At 54.1% G+C, this 13667-nt stretch overlaps 1 protein-coding gene across 1 annotated transcript; it reads left to right on the plus strand.

Annotated features, from left to right (window-relative positions):
• Window positions 1-2164: 2164 nt before the first annotated feature.
• COL26b_000925 (uncharacterized protein) lies at window positions 2165-3251 on the plus strand (the record flags this gene model as incomplete). Its single annotated transcript, XM_053173888.1, has 3 exons — window positions 2165-2238; window positions 2292-2814; window positions 2865-3251. 3 exons carry the CDS (start codon window positions 2165-2167, stop codon window positions 3249-3251), a joined length of 984 nt encoding a protein of 327 aa, XP_053042005.1.
• Between the last annotated feature and the right edge of the window lie 10416 nt (window positions 3252-13667).

A 13667-nucleotide genomic window follows, 5' to 3' on the forward strand; every position in this document is an offset into this window, starting at 1 on the left:
AGATCTGTGGAGGGGGGATGAGTAGGGAAATCATAAAAGGCGGCCCGTCGCCCACACCCCGTTCCAGCCTGGCGCATCGTATAGCCTGACACTTACGCAGAAGAACATTCGTTGAATCTTCTACCCGCATCTATCGTCTACCACTTACCACTTACCCGGCTCTACCTACATTGGAGTGGCCAGCATAACTAATACCAACCTACCCACGCTCTTCCTAGTTCAGAGAACTGAACATCGAGCAAGTCACACAAACAACGCACCACAACTTAACCAACTTCGCCATCTTTACAGTCGACATCAAGATGTGCTTTGGAACCGGCGGCCGCAAGCACTACTACCACGAGGAGGTCATCCCCACGAGATACCACCACCACCACCACGGCCATCATCACCATGGACACCACCATGGCCATCACCACCACCACTCGCCCCGCGCAAGCTACACGAGCGTGAGGCGTTCGTATGTCGCCAACAGCCCGCGAGTCAGCTACGTTGAGCCTGTGGTCTACGAGCGAACGAGCCGCACCAACCGCCGAAATTAAATTCAGCTTCAGCCCTGGAAAAGAGTAGCTCCGCGGGAATGCGGATGGACGAACCTTGTTTTGGGAGGGGGATTAGACGAGCTGCAACGGAGCGGCATGATCGTTTCGAAATGAGAAGAGACGGGACGAAAAAAGTTTATTACGCTGTCTCAAGCCAGCATGAGCGACAACGCAGCGCAGCGCAGTACAGGCAGCGATGGCGTCGGTCTACTTGGGAAGACACTGGTATTGGGTATTTGATTTGCCGAGCTGGCGACTCGACAAAAGACTCGACGGATTTCACAAGTCGTCTGAAAGCTGGGCAACATCATCTCGACTGGGGGCACGGAGTTTGTAATGTAGGATTCACGGCGTGTCTTTTTTTTTTTTTTTTTTGCGATACTTGGGTCGGCATGAATGTCACGAAATATCTATGTTGTATGAATCACGGTTCTGGTCTTAGCCTTTCGGCAGTTCAATTTCTAGACTCTTGAATAATAACGCATGAGTGCTCAAACCGCGACAAAATGCGCATTCCAAACTGATCTGTGATGGCATCCGTGTGGGAGAAACCGCAAAATGATCGTAGGCCAGGGACGAGCACATTCAGGCGGCTCCCAAGCCGGAACGCTGCATCTGACAGGCCCCAGCAATCGGAACGCACAACACAGTAGAGTGGGAGCATCTGCGGGCGGTTGTCAGCCGGGAGCCGTGATCGTGGAGTGATCACTCCGGCTCGACGGGCCAGAATTGGAGAAGTGGAGGAGGATGGTGATGAGGGGACTGGGAGGGGCAGGGAAAGACCCTTTTTTCCCGAGGTGTCGCCTGGGTCTCCCGTCACCGCTATGACATCATAGCGCGACCTTCCTAACCCTTCGTCATCTTCATCATCATCATCATCGCTGCACCTCTGGAGAACACTACGCCGGGGAAAAAGTGCAGAAGGTGCATACGACGGGCTGGCGCGGCTCGGCTTTCGTTAAAATTGGCAACTATCGAGCTGGCTGCGTCGGCCAGCCTGATGCCATTCCTCCAAGGCTCCTCTTAGCTACTCCTAGACAGCTTGACAGCACAGTTGGTGGATGTGCGCTGGATGCCTTCGTGGCCCTCTTGATCCCAACATGGCTAAAGCTTAAGCTAGAGCTAGAGCTACCTGCTCTCCGGTTCCCCTCCTTTGGTGAGGCATGCCACCTGCCTGCTGCAAGATTATGACATGACTGTCTCACTCGGTGCCCTTCCCTCCCGAGTCAACCGCCGAGGACCCTGTTCCCCTTCTTAAAGTCTTCCTGATACCCTTGTTGCATCGCGGCTGTCGCATCCTACACTGCAATTTCCCTTCCTTAACGGCGCATTATTCTTGCTGCATACTTCCGATCAGAAAGGTCCACACGAGTCTTGGCTCTCAGTATCCGAAGCTGCCATCCCATCGAAGAGCCTTCCTTCCCCAGTCATAGACGCGCATCCCAACTGCAAGGACAAGGTTCCATCTTTCCAAATATCTAAAACCGATCATCTCTTTGGCCGTAGGTGCTGCGTGAAAGAACAGTAGGACGCTCCGGGTTATCACCCAATCGTTCCTATTCAGCTGCCATCATGTAAGCGATGTTGTCTCCCAACAAGCCACCAAAATCAGTGTGACCACGATGCGTCGTTTCTTCTCCTCCCGCAGCGAGGAGTCTGAACTCCCTTGCGGAGTGACGGCTATCACGTCCTCTCCGTGCCGACTTCCACTCTCAACTTTCTTCTGCTGTCATGCTAACACCGCAGTAGGAACCGCTCTCTCTCCATCCGTTCCGGCCACCGCCGCAACGGCTCCCAAAACACCTCTAAGCGAACTGGCTTCTCCTTCAACTCCCTGCGCGGTAACGTCCAGCCCGAGCTCTCACGAAAGCTCTACCGCCTCATTAAGAGCGAGAACAACCTCATCACCGCTCACGAGACCGCCGGCCGCGAACGCGTCTCCATCGCCACTCAGCTCTCCGAATGGGGCGAACAGACCAACGATGAGGCCATCTCTGACATCTCGGACAAGGTCGGCGTCATCCTCAGCGAGCTTGGCGAGCAGGAGGACCAGTATGCCCACTCCCTCGACGACTCCCGGGGCGTACTAAAAGCCATCCGCAACACCGAAAAGAGTGTCCAGCCGAGCCGTGACGGCAAGGACAAGATTGCCGACGACATTGCGAAGCTGAAGATGAAGGAGCCCCAAAGTGCCAGGCTTGTTGTGCTTGAGCAGGAGCTCGTTAGAGCCGAGGCGGAGAACTTGGTCGCTGAAGCTCAGCTGAAGAATATCGTAAGTTTGAAGCTCGGTGATGTCTCTCAACTTGTACTAACAACCTCCAGACTCGTCAGAAACTGAAGGAGGCGTATGAGGCTGAGTTTACCGCCACCATTGAGCGCGCGGCAAAGCAGATCATCCTTGCCAAGCACGGTCGACGTCTCTTACAACTCCTTGATGATACCCCTGTCGTACCCGGCGATATGCATCCCACGTATAACCACGGTCAGCAAGCGCGGCAGATTCTGAACGATGCAGAGGACGACCTCCGAGACTGGTCACCAGACCAAGACTTCACTCCTCAGACCGACACCTTTTCTGATGCTCAGACTAAGATTCATGACGAGGACGCTAGGATCGTTGCCAGCTCAGTGCCTGGGGAGAAATCACACGGCACCGACAATGCTAGCATCTCGAGCAACGGTACTAAGCAAACCGAGAGCGTGGCTTGAGCACGAGAACGTGGTCGAAGGATGTTATCGGCATACATTTTCGGTATCCTAGGGAGTTACTGGAAGGATGGTGGACTTGGGTGCTTGATGCTGCGTTGTTTTATGTAATACCATCGATACGGCCGTCCTTCAATGATTAAATGATAATGCGAAATAATCGTTTCTCGACATAAGACGTTATAGTCCACATGACAATGGATGTGGAATAAGAGCTCATACCATGAGATCGAAACGGCAGACTCTACACGACTAAACCATTTGTCAACTTGATCGCCATCCGCCTTATAATTCTTTTGTACCCTTATGAAGAGCTTCTAGTAAGCCTGAGATGTCACTGGGTCTTGGTTTCTACTTTCCTTGATACGGCCGATTCTCGCCAGAATCTAGCCACGCCTCGTCGTATGGATACCAAACGAGGGATATGCTTCAGGGAATCTTGAGAATAAGAAAGATTACTCTAGCCATAGGCTTCATATTGTAAGGCTTCATATTGTAAGAGCTGCTGATACAAAATCCACTCTCTGCCGTTGATTTGGTCTTAGTGCAGATGGTTTCTGCCATGAGCATGTGGAGAAATTGCATGCTGTCGGCTTTCTCATGTTTGATGAGAGTTGTGGACGAGAAAGTAGAACAGACACGACGATACCTCTAATCGATGCCTCTTCCCGGGCTAGGATGGAAATAGGCAACTGATCGATTTATCCTTTGACGGGAAAGGTGATGGGACGACGAGCGGAGAGCTACAGCAATGGTCACGAGGGCGCAGCCCCGGATATTCGCGACAACGCCGCCTCCGGTACAGGAGCCCATGTGGATGGAAGCATGGAGATGGAGAGGGTGGCGGATCTTGATAGTCTTGGTCCAGTCGAGATGCTTGAATTTTAACAAAGCTGCCCCCAGGCCAGGCCATCCACTGAAAGCTCGTTTTTCACTGAGATTTAGAGCCGTTGCGCCTCAGAAAGTAAGATCTTCCCGCAGTCTCTAGGAAGATTGACCATTATGGTGAATGAGCAAACGTTCAACGTCATATTTAGCTTTTCGACCGAAGGTCTAAGTAGAGGACGGGTTAGGGTCGTTCCAATAAGAGAAACCGTGATGGACGAGGGCTGTTTCCCAACCAGCTCAACCAGTTCCAGCATCTCATGCTTATCTGAGTAGGCAAGCCCAGCGTAGTATAGTATACGTCGCAGAATCGGAATTGGGGTAAATCTCCTGAACATTCGAGGTCTCCGAGCTATGGATTGATACTCGGAAAATCTGGCTAAGGTGGATTGATGCAAACTTGGCATCCCCGGTCCTCGAGTGATTCAGGGGTACGTCTCAAACACCCATGGCTGGCTGCTCACGCAGGTTACCTGGTGATGAATTCATCATTTGACTCGATAATAATGGAACGGATCATTATATACACTATCTTCGCCTAGTCTATGTATTCTGCGTTATATGACCTAGCAAAGTGTGAAGTCGACTGACGTTCATTGCAACCAACTCGAACTGGTTCCCGACGGCAAAGGAAATACACCGCGATCGGTGAGTCAGAGACATAGACGGTTTATTCCAACTCATATCTTATACTTCCGAATGAACTCCTATCTTTTCATGGATATAAAAGTCAATCTCCAAACAGAGTCGATAGACATGTTAGGTTGTGATGCCACGATTCGCAAAAGCACGTATATTCTCCGGGCATCACGACTATGAAATCAACCCGAATATGAGATGTCCTAAGTGCTGGCCAGTTGATCATGCAGCTAGATCCCTACAGCATGGTTGGTAAAATGTCTGGTCGCGGAAACAGTGAAGTTTGATGCCGAATAACAGATGTCCAATCTTACAGTGCTATATCACAAGATACCAGAGACCCCATCTCTCCACACATAACCGTCTTGATCTGTTTCATGTAACTGTCGTATTTGAAGGAATGTTCCATTCATCGCCACATAATGAGCGTGTACTGACCCCATTAGCTTGAGTTGCTCTGATAAAGAGGCCTCCTGCAGTCGCTTCCCGAGAACCTTGTTGTTGGCCGTGTTCCCAGTATCTCTTTAGGTTGACATGCCGTCGATCTTCCCAAGAGTCAAGTATACGTAGTGGGGCTTTCTCACTCTGTCCGCAAGCTTGTCACTTCTTTGTCTCGAGATCACAAATCGACTCCACGGGGCGAAACCCGATGCCATGCTTCACACAAATGCGAAGCACCCGAGCTTCCTTCAACGACACCCGCCGTGCAGTTGAACAACACCCGAGAATCACAGACTAACACCTGCGTTCTCTAGCCCAATAGCTAGCATGTTCTCCCCCCACATTGTAACTCTTCGTCACTCATGAGAGGTTGAAACTGGGCTGAGATATGAGAATGCTTCCCTGTTGTGGAATCTTATTATGAGTATAGTGAAATTCTGGCGAGAGCCAAATTCATGCGCAACACACGCTGCGGTGGCTGCAATGGAGATTGCCTAGGTGCTTGGGTGTTCTCGGGCATGCTGGCACGCGGTGGTTCCTTGCAGGTGTATTGCACTTAGCTGGGCAAGACCAATAGTCGACCGTAGATTATAAGGTCACGAACTGAATCCTGCAGGTTCATACAATGTAGTACGTCGCTGGGCACGAGGACAAGCGACAGCCCACCAAACTGTCCCAAGTCAATGGGGCAAACACAAACACCACTGTGTTCCATCAACTGCCGTGCAATGGTTCACAACTGAAGATTGCTCGCCCTGGTAGGATGAGCTCTGATGACACAAACATGCACCAAGAGCACTAATATGATAGCTTGTGAAATGATGCATCACGTGGACGGCAGATATAGCTACTCGATCGGCAATGGACATATATCACACCGATGCGTCGTACTCGCGAAGCTCCAAGCGAAGGGGAAAAAAGCCTTCTCGAAGAGAAACCCGACACCCCGAGACTGTCACAAGCGCATGAACGCATTCAATGGTGCGGTGCTGTGGGATGGTTCTCGATATGCGGCCGAGGAAGCTTCGCGGAGCCAAGTTCCGGAGCGACTCCACCTTACGGCCGTCAAACGGTCGTCGACGTAGACTTTCAAACGGCGGGTTGGTGCCCAAGGGAGCCGCGGGACCGGCCGGCACTGCGAGTCTCACAACACACCCCTGCCTGGTCCGACTTCAGACAGAACGACCGAGGAAGATGAGGAGAAGGAGGGCAGAAAGCAACTTTGCGCTGCATGCTAAGGTTGCCAAGGTTGTGCCGTCGTTGGCGTTGAGGGTATCGTGAAGCGCAGCCAGTGCAACCCCAACCGAACCATGCGCCGTGCGCATGTGAAGAAAAGGCCAACACGTCACCAACTCAAAAGTGCTGCGCGACCCTGTTGTAAACTTCAGACTGAGGCTTTTCAAGACATATTGCGATCGTCCCCCCTCCCTTTGGTCCTTCGCGGGGCCGCCGGTGACGGGGTAGCTAGCTCACGTCTGCGCAAACGCATGTGTGCCAAGCCGGTTTGTAAGCCTTGGGAATCCTGGGGAAGTCGGGTCTTCCTGGCCAGGGCTCTGAAGCCAAAATAAAAAAAGGCTCTGGCATGTCAGAGATATATTTTCTCCGAGTACAGCTTGAAGCTTCCCGTGTCATGAGCTATCAGTTCTATGACGTTATACGGGGTAGACAATCGTGATGGCATGCGATAGCGCGCGATTTGTAGCGAAACCACACGTTGCCTGATGGTTTGCGTGTGGAGCTGGATTGAGTTCAACTTCTGGGATGATCCCCCGTGCTTGGGCTCCTGGGTCGTAATATAGCGAAAGCATATAGAACGTTGAAGCTTTGCATTGGATCAGGGCCCGAGATTCGGAAGAAGATGAGGTCGTCTCAGACTCGAGAACCATAGAAACGGACGAGCGTCCGTAATAACAGACGGGACTAAGAACAGCCCCGTTCAGCGTGGACCCCTTTTTTTCCTGGTGCAAAGGATGATTGGGCTTCTGCTATTGGCGAGTAACGACCGCCGCTGTGCTCCGATCGACGAGAGCTTGACTCGGACGACGACGGTGAAGCTCTTTGGGGTTTGTTCCGCTGGCCAGCGTCACTTGACAAAGATGGAGAGCTCCCCATCTTTGCCAAATCAGGCAGTATGTAATGCATCCCAACGTTGCATCACACCCCGAGTCCTGAAACCTCAGAATCCACGTGTGCTAACACGCAATTCGAAAATCCACAGACCGACGATGAGTATTTCGACGCTTAGATTTTGACGGGACGGATGAGCCAGCTCTCTAGGGCAGTGGCCTGCCAGCTAATGAAGCCACAATAGTTCCGAGCGACGTCCGATGGGTTCCGGCCGGGCAGCCCGTATCTCCCAAAACCCACTGAATGTGAACAAAGAACCTGCCAGGATGGTTCACGACGACCGCCGCAGCAGCACAGCAGCGCAGCAGGAGCTCTGCTCGACATGTGGGTTAGACGCTCGAACCGCATGTTGGTCCTCGATGTACTGTTGTCTCGCCGGGCGATGGCCCACAGCTGCGGGAAAAGAGGCTGGGTAGCGTGACATTCTGCTCCAGACAACCTCCTAAACAGCAACGTCTCCCAACGGTTGCTCGCCAAACGGCTCCCTAGCACCAATGAGACCCCGGCGCCCCTCTAAAGATGGTGAATGCAACGAGCAAGAGGTTAAAACTGACCAATCAGCTACGGAGTGGTTGAGGCAGGCCTGATATTCCCTCCAACCGGTAAACACCGACTCAACGGGAGGCCTGGCAAGTGACCAGTCACTGATACAGAAGACGCAGGCCGAAGCGGTGACCGGCATGTAATCCATGGCCAAGTGGACGTGGGTTGCAGTGGCAAGCCAGCCGAGCCCCCCGATCTCATTCCAGGGGACCATTGTCTTCATCCTTTCACTGGACGAGACGAGCGGGGGGAGACGAACGCATCCGTGATCCAGAAAAAAAGTCTGTACAAGTCCTAGCGCAGTGGGCAGAGGAAGCAAAAGAAATGGTCCCGTTTCGTGGTCCACGGAGTGACCGCTTCCCAAACTGTCTAGCACCGTCTCGCATGGCGTTCCACCCATTCTTTTTTTCCTTTTGATCATCTGTCAGAGACTTGTGGCTGGAGGCGGCTTTGCAGGAGAGTTTTTGTCGAGAACAATGCTGAGGTTGCTCGACGGGATGCGGCTTGGCGGACGGCTAGTGCGGAGGTGATCGCACCCTTGATTTCACGACTCACGAGTTGGGAGCGTATTGGCCGAAGCGCCCACACGAGTCAATCGCCGCTGCTGGGTCTTCCGTGGCAGGCTGAAATTTGATACGTTGTTCAGCCCAAAGGCACGGCATCGTGTAACCGCAACCCGAATTCCCAGCCGCGCAAGTCCGGCGGAGACAATGCTCAGGTTAGAAGACTCCTCCTTGGGGCCTGCCATGTGGTCTGGAGGACGCTTCGAGGCGAACGTCCTAGGAGGCACCTGGTAAATGAATGTATTGATAAGCCATCGCTTGCAGAGATGGCTTCGATCCTGGTGGTTACAGCCGACTCATAAGGAGGGATGTCGTCACAGGCGGCCGCGTGAAGCAGAAACAGCTTATCTGGGAATCCGTAGCGCGAAGGCTGTTACTCGCAAGCGCAGCCCGATGCTGTCGATCAACATTGAAGTCCAGGCAAGATGGCAGTGCTCGTTCACCGGACTAGACGTGCTTGGATCCGTAGTAGCATGATGTTCAACTCTGCTCGGAACTAGGTTTGTTGCCATGTTCCTTTGACTTGGTTCAAATCGTACGTGGGGTACTCGTACGGATTGAGCCCGTGGTCACAGGTTGTACACAAGCTAACTGACCCATGGTTTCGTCCAGTCATCGTGAACGGAAGACGTCCGATAGACCAAGCGCCAGCAGCACCGCTGGCCACTCATCCAGTTGCGATGAGAACTGACAGATGGCGGATAATGCTTGGCTTGGTTGACAATACGGTTGGCTGAAGGCTGAAGCAGACGAAGCGTCGGACCATAAGCCACCACGGCTGACAGCATATCGGTACCAGCTTCCAAGAAGCCCCCCATCAAGCCGCGACGTGAGGATTTGGTCTGCATTAGCTCCTGTCGGAAGCGGTGATGTAGGGGTTCTCGGTCAGTGTGTTGCTGCTAAGAAAGTCAATCTGGCGTGCATGGTGGCAAGGCGCATCGAAATAGGGGTTCAACGATATGGTCCAGGCGCTATCCTGCCTCCTTTTCAGCCAGTTCCTGAACGGAGAGTCTGGGTGAGTGACAGACAGCCAAGGTGCGGGAACGCGTTGTGGTAATGGGATGGTCGGTGAAGTTCCAGACTGAACTGGACCGCGTAGACAAATGGGAGGTGTGTGTCTGGCTCAGGGGATTGTGGGCGGTTGACGGCATTGTCAGGGAGATTCCGATGTCGTTACTGGCATCGACCTCGTTCCGATGGGATTGTTAAACAGGTACCTCCCCGGGCTCGGGTTGGGAATGGGAATACCCTTGGTAGCCGCGACGGTCGAGTCAACCGCGATTGGACCTGAGGCAGGGCGGTGTGGCTCAGGGCCGAATCAGATTAGCGACGACTAGGACCACAGTGACGTCGGCGGCTTGGGCTTTTCGGCAGGCGGCAGGTATCCAGTATCACGGTTGAGATGTTTGGTCGGAGGTAAGGTAAGGGAGCGGTGGGAGGCTGATTAGGTTGTCTCGGTTTGCGAGGGTCGGTTATTGAAAATCCACGACCTGTGAGAGCGTTTCTGGGGAAAAGTTGACGAGCGGGGGGAAGAAGGTGACTTCGCTTGGACGCAGCGCGAGCATATTGCAGGTGTTGCAGCCGTTGACCGTTGGCGGGAGGGATGGGATAGCGAGAGATGGGGGTCCTGTTGACCGCGGCGGTGATGGTGGTTGTCGGGATGCTTGTTATGATGATAGGTCGCCAGCTGAACGGTTTAATATGAAAGGATGAGCGACGCGAGGGTCTTGAAACGGGCGAAGTTGGCCATGCACGACGATCTCAGAACGGCATTTCAGTTTGGTCTTTTTTGACAAGTGGAAACCTTGAAGATGACCCTGACGATCGGAAGAAGGATTGGCTGAGTTGTGACGGTGACGGCATCCGAAGGCGTGAGACCATCTCGTCTGTCGTTCATTATGTGTTGGAACTCTGTTAGTGTAAGTGTTAGCACCATAGTGTTAGCACTACTCTGTTGGACTCTGAGGAAAGAAAGCGGGTGAGCGGGCGGGCGGGCGGGCGGCCAGTCGTTTACTGGCTTGCCGGGGGCAGCAGTGCAGTGGTAGCGGCGCACACGCACTCTGTCTACTGCTGCTACCTCAGGAGGCAGAGAAGAAAAGAATAAAAAATAAAAATGGAGCAACCTTTTCTTATTCCCCCTCCTCGGTTTCCCTTTGCTTTTTTGCTCTCGTTCCTTCTCCCGTTTGGGTTTGGGCGGAAGGGAGAGAGAGGACTGGGAGAGTGGGATGGGACGACGGGAAGCAAGACCCGGACCCTGCGCGCTTGCTTCCATTCCTTCCCATTTCAACACAGTTCCAATTCACTATCACACCCTCAGACTTCAGACTTTTGTCTGTTCAGGAGTCCACCGCGTGCTTCTAAAGCTTGGAGAGGAGGTGACTGTGCGAAGGGGTGCCCGTCTTCAGCGTCGCCTACTGTGCGGCTACATCGACGTTGCTCCGTTCCTTCGCCAATGCCCGGCATGCATCGCTGAGAGTGCGAGACCCCTCCCTCCATCCATCCAACCCAGTCCAATCCGATGTGCATTCAGGTGTGACGGGTACCAGCAGCCCGACTTTGCGTCCAATGCACTCCCAGTCGGCGCACTCCCGGCTGGCAGCAGCCGTGGCGGAGGAACCGCATATGCCGCAGGCAGGCAAGCAGGGCACGCAGACACTTAGCCAGCCAGACAGCTGGTAAATCGTCAGCGCCCTGCTGGCTGGATGGATATCCCTCTTTCCCCGTCTGCTGTCCTGCGATCGAAGGGGGAAAAAGATCTCGATCCCTTCGTCATGTGCAGGATTCTGGAACTGGTTCCCACTGCTCGCAACCAGCTGAGTAGGGAAGGCTTGGTTTGTAGACGCAACCAAGTACGGGCAGTCCCTGGTACGCCATGTGACAGCCCAGCGCAAGGCTTGCCGTACGCTGTATGGACTGCCTCTAGAACCTCTAGAACACTCTGCACCCGCCTCTGGAGTCTGCACAGCTGCAGAGCGTGCGACGGGAGAGAGATGGACTGGACTCGACGGGCCCCGACCAGGGACTGCAGCGGTACGGCGGTGCAGCTGGTGGAGACGGAGCGAGGGGTGCAACGCAACGCTACGCTGCTGAGATGCCTGCTGGAAGACTGCACATCGCGGTACATAGCGACGTCCCGCACTGCTCTTAAGCCGAGCAGCACATGGGGCGCTGGCACTGGCTGCTCTTGATGGGGGCCACCAGGAGCCTCCCGCCGTCAACAGCCTGGGAATGCTACCTTGCCTCCCGTTGTCGTTACCAATCGATTCCCCTTGGGCTCGGAGAGAATGATGCTGCCCTCGCAGTCCAGTCGTGACCCCGAAATGCAACATGGCGAGTCTCGAGACTCGAGTTGGTTTCCGAGTCCCCCAAAAGCAGCAAACGGACGGCCACGAACCCCCTTTTTTCGAGAAAAATTGTTCTCAAAGGTAACTCCACAGTGAGGAAATGCGTTGGTTTTCCCCACACCAACGCGAGAGAAAACGGTTCCAATCCATACGCTAGGCCGTCTCGGGGGACGCTCCTGCAAGTGCCCAAGCAGCCACACTGCGGTAGACACATCAGCGCATGCGCTGACAGACCGGGATGCCAGTACATGTGGTGCTACCCCTGCTAGGTTATCCAAAGTACTGCTAATGTCTTGCCATCTCTCGAGCAGACGCGAGATGCTTTGCCTTGCCCTGTCTGACCTCAGGTGCACATACATGGGCCCTTTGGCAGTCTCGACTTCCGCTTGAGTGATGGGAGACGACAGGCCCGACACAAACGACATTGCGGGCAGACGAGCCAGTCGCCAGTTTGAACAGTGGCAACGGCCGACATGCCCCGATGCGTTTTGCTGGGGCGGCCGGACGAGCCAGACGGGGAGTAGACTGCTTCAACGGCCTGCACTAGCCTCTTCCATTCATTTTCGAGACAATATGCCCATACGGACTGGACACCACCGGCTGGCATTGGCATTAGCATTGGCATGAGAAAGGGGGGAGGGAAGCGGTAAGAAGATACCTTGCATAGGACGGATAGGATACACTGGGCTGGTCCATTGGCAGGAGCCGTCGGGTCGGACAGGCTGAAGCACAAGTCGTGCACGGATGGGCTATCAGCTACCAGCTCTCAAAGATGTATCTTGCCGTGATGACCTGAAGGTGAATACTCTGACGGTACAGATGCCTCAAGTCGCATCACGAGAAAAATCTCAGGACAGGCTCAGGCTTGGAGAGGGGCACACCAGGCTGGGCGAACCAATGCCAGTCGCCAGACAGACTGGGCGACCGGGAGAAGCACACAGGAGACCGCTAACAGCGCCTTCCGGGCGTCGACGCTTGTGCTGCGTTAGGAAAGAATATCGATCGATCACCATTCGTATTCCATGTCGCCGTGGAGGGAGAGCGAATTGTTGTGTCCTCAGAGAGGCTCCGTCCACCCTTGCCGGACCACGCTCCCCACACTTGGGCCGATCTTATTCGCTGGATGATATGGACACCCGTTCGACTCAGAAAGTACCCGTAGCTGCAGTTTTGGCGTAGGAAGGTACGCAAGGCTGGACAGAATGGTGTTAGCGCTACGCTGTTCTCCCCTCTCATTGGAAGACGGCGGCTCAAGGCAGGTACCTGCGTAGCCCCCCTCTCAGGTAGACCGAGTGTATCCCGCCTCGGAAACCTACTCGAGGTACAACTACATGCTCGCGCACCTCTTGGATATGAATTGTCCCGGTATGCTGTACAGATGCCAACCCTGTGCCGCACCTTCAAGTGCTTGTCCAACCAGCAGCGGCATTAGCCACACCAGCGGTAGTGGCAGCAACAGCAGCAGCAGCAGCATCCGTACTCTCACCTGCACCGCACCGTCTCTGAGGTTCGCCTCGTCGAACCAATCCTCTCTCCACCTCCCACAAGCCCCCCCCTCCCCTCGCCTGCCTATCCCATCCCACCCCAATCCCTACATCCGCCCTCCTCTCCATCCGCTGTGGTATCCGTTTAGCCCCCCCTGTTGCATCTTGTTCCGCCTTATCTCCTCTCTTCTCCAGTGCAGTGGTCCTTCCCTCGCTTTGGCTCTTTGCGACCTCTAGCAGCAGCTCGTCCTATCCGCCTGACCATTCTTGGGGCGTGTCTACTCACTATTTGCTCGCCTCATTGCTTTTTCAACTCACCCTCTTTCTTTCCTATACCGACAAACCCACCTACACCAACTCCTTCCCTCGTACTTCCTCTCACATAACCTACCT

This window comes from Colletotrichum chrysophilum, assembly GCF_026319265.1.
Source record: "Colletotrichum chrysophilum strain AFK26 chromosome Unknown scaffold_4, whole genome shotgun sequence".
NCBI classification, from domain to species: Eukaryota; Fungi; Ascomycota; class Sordariomycetes; order Glomerellales; family Glomerellaceae; genus Colletotrichum; species Colletotrichum chrysophilum.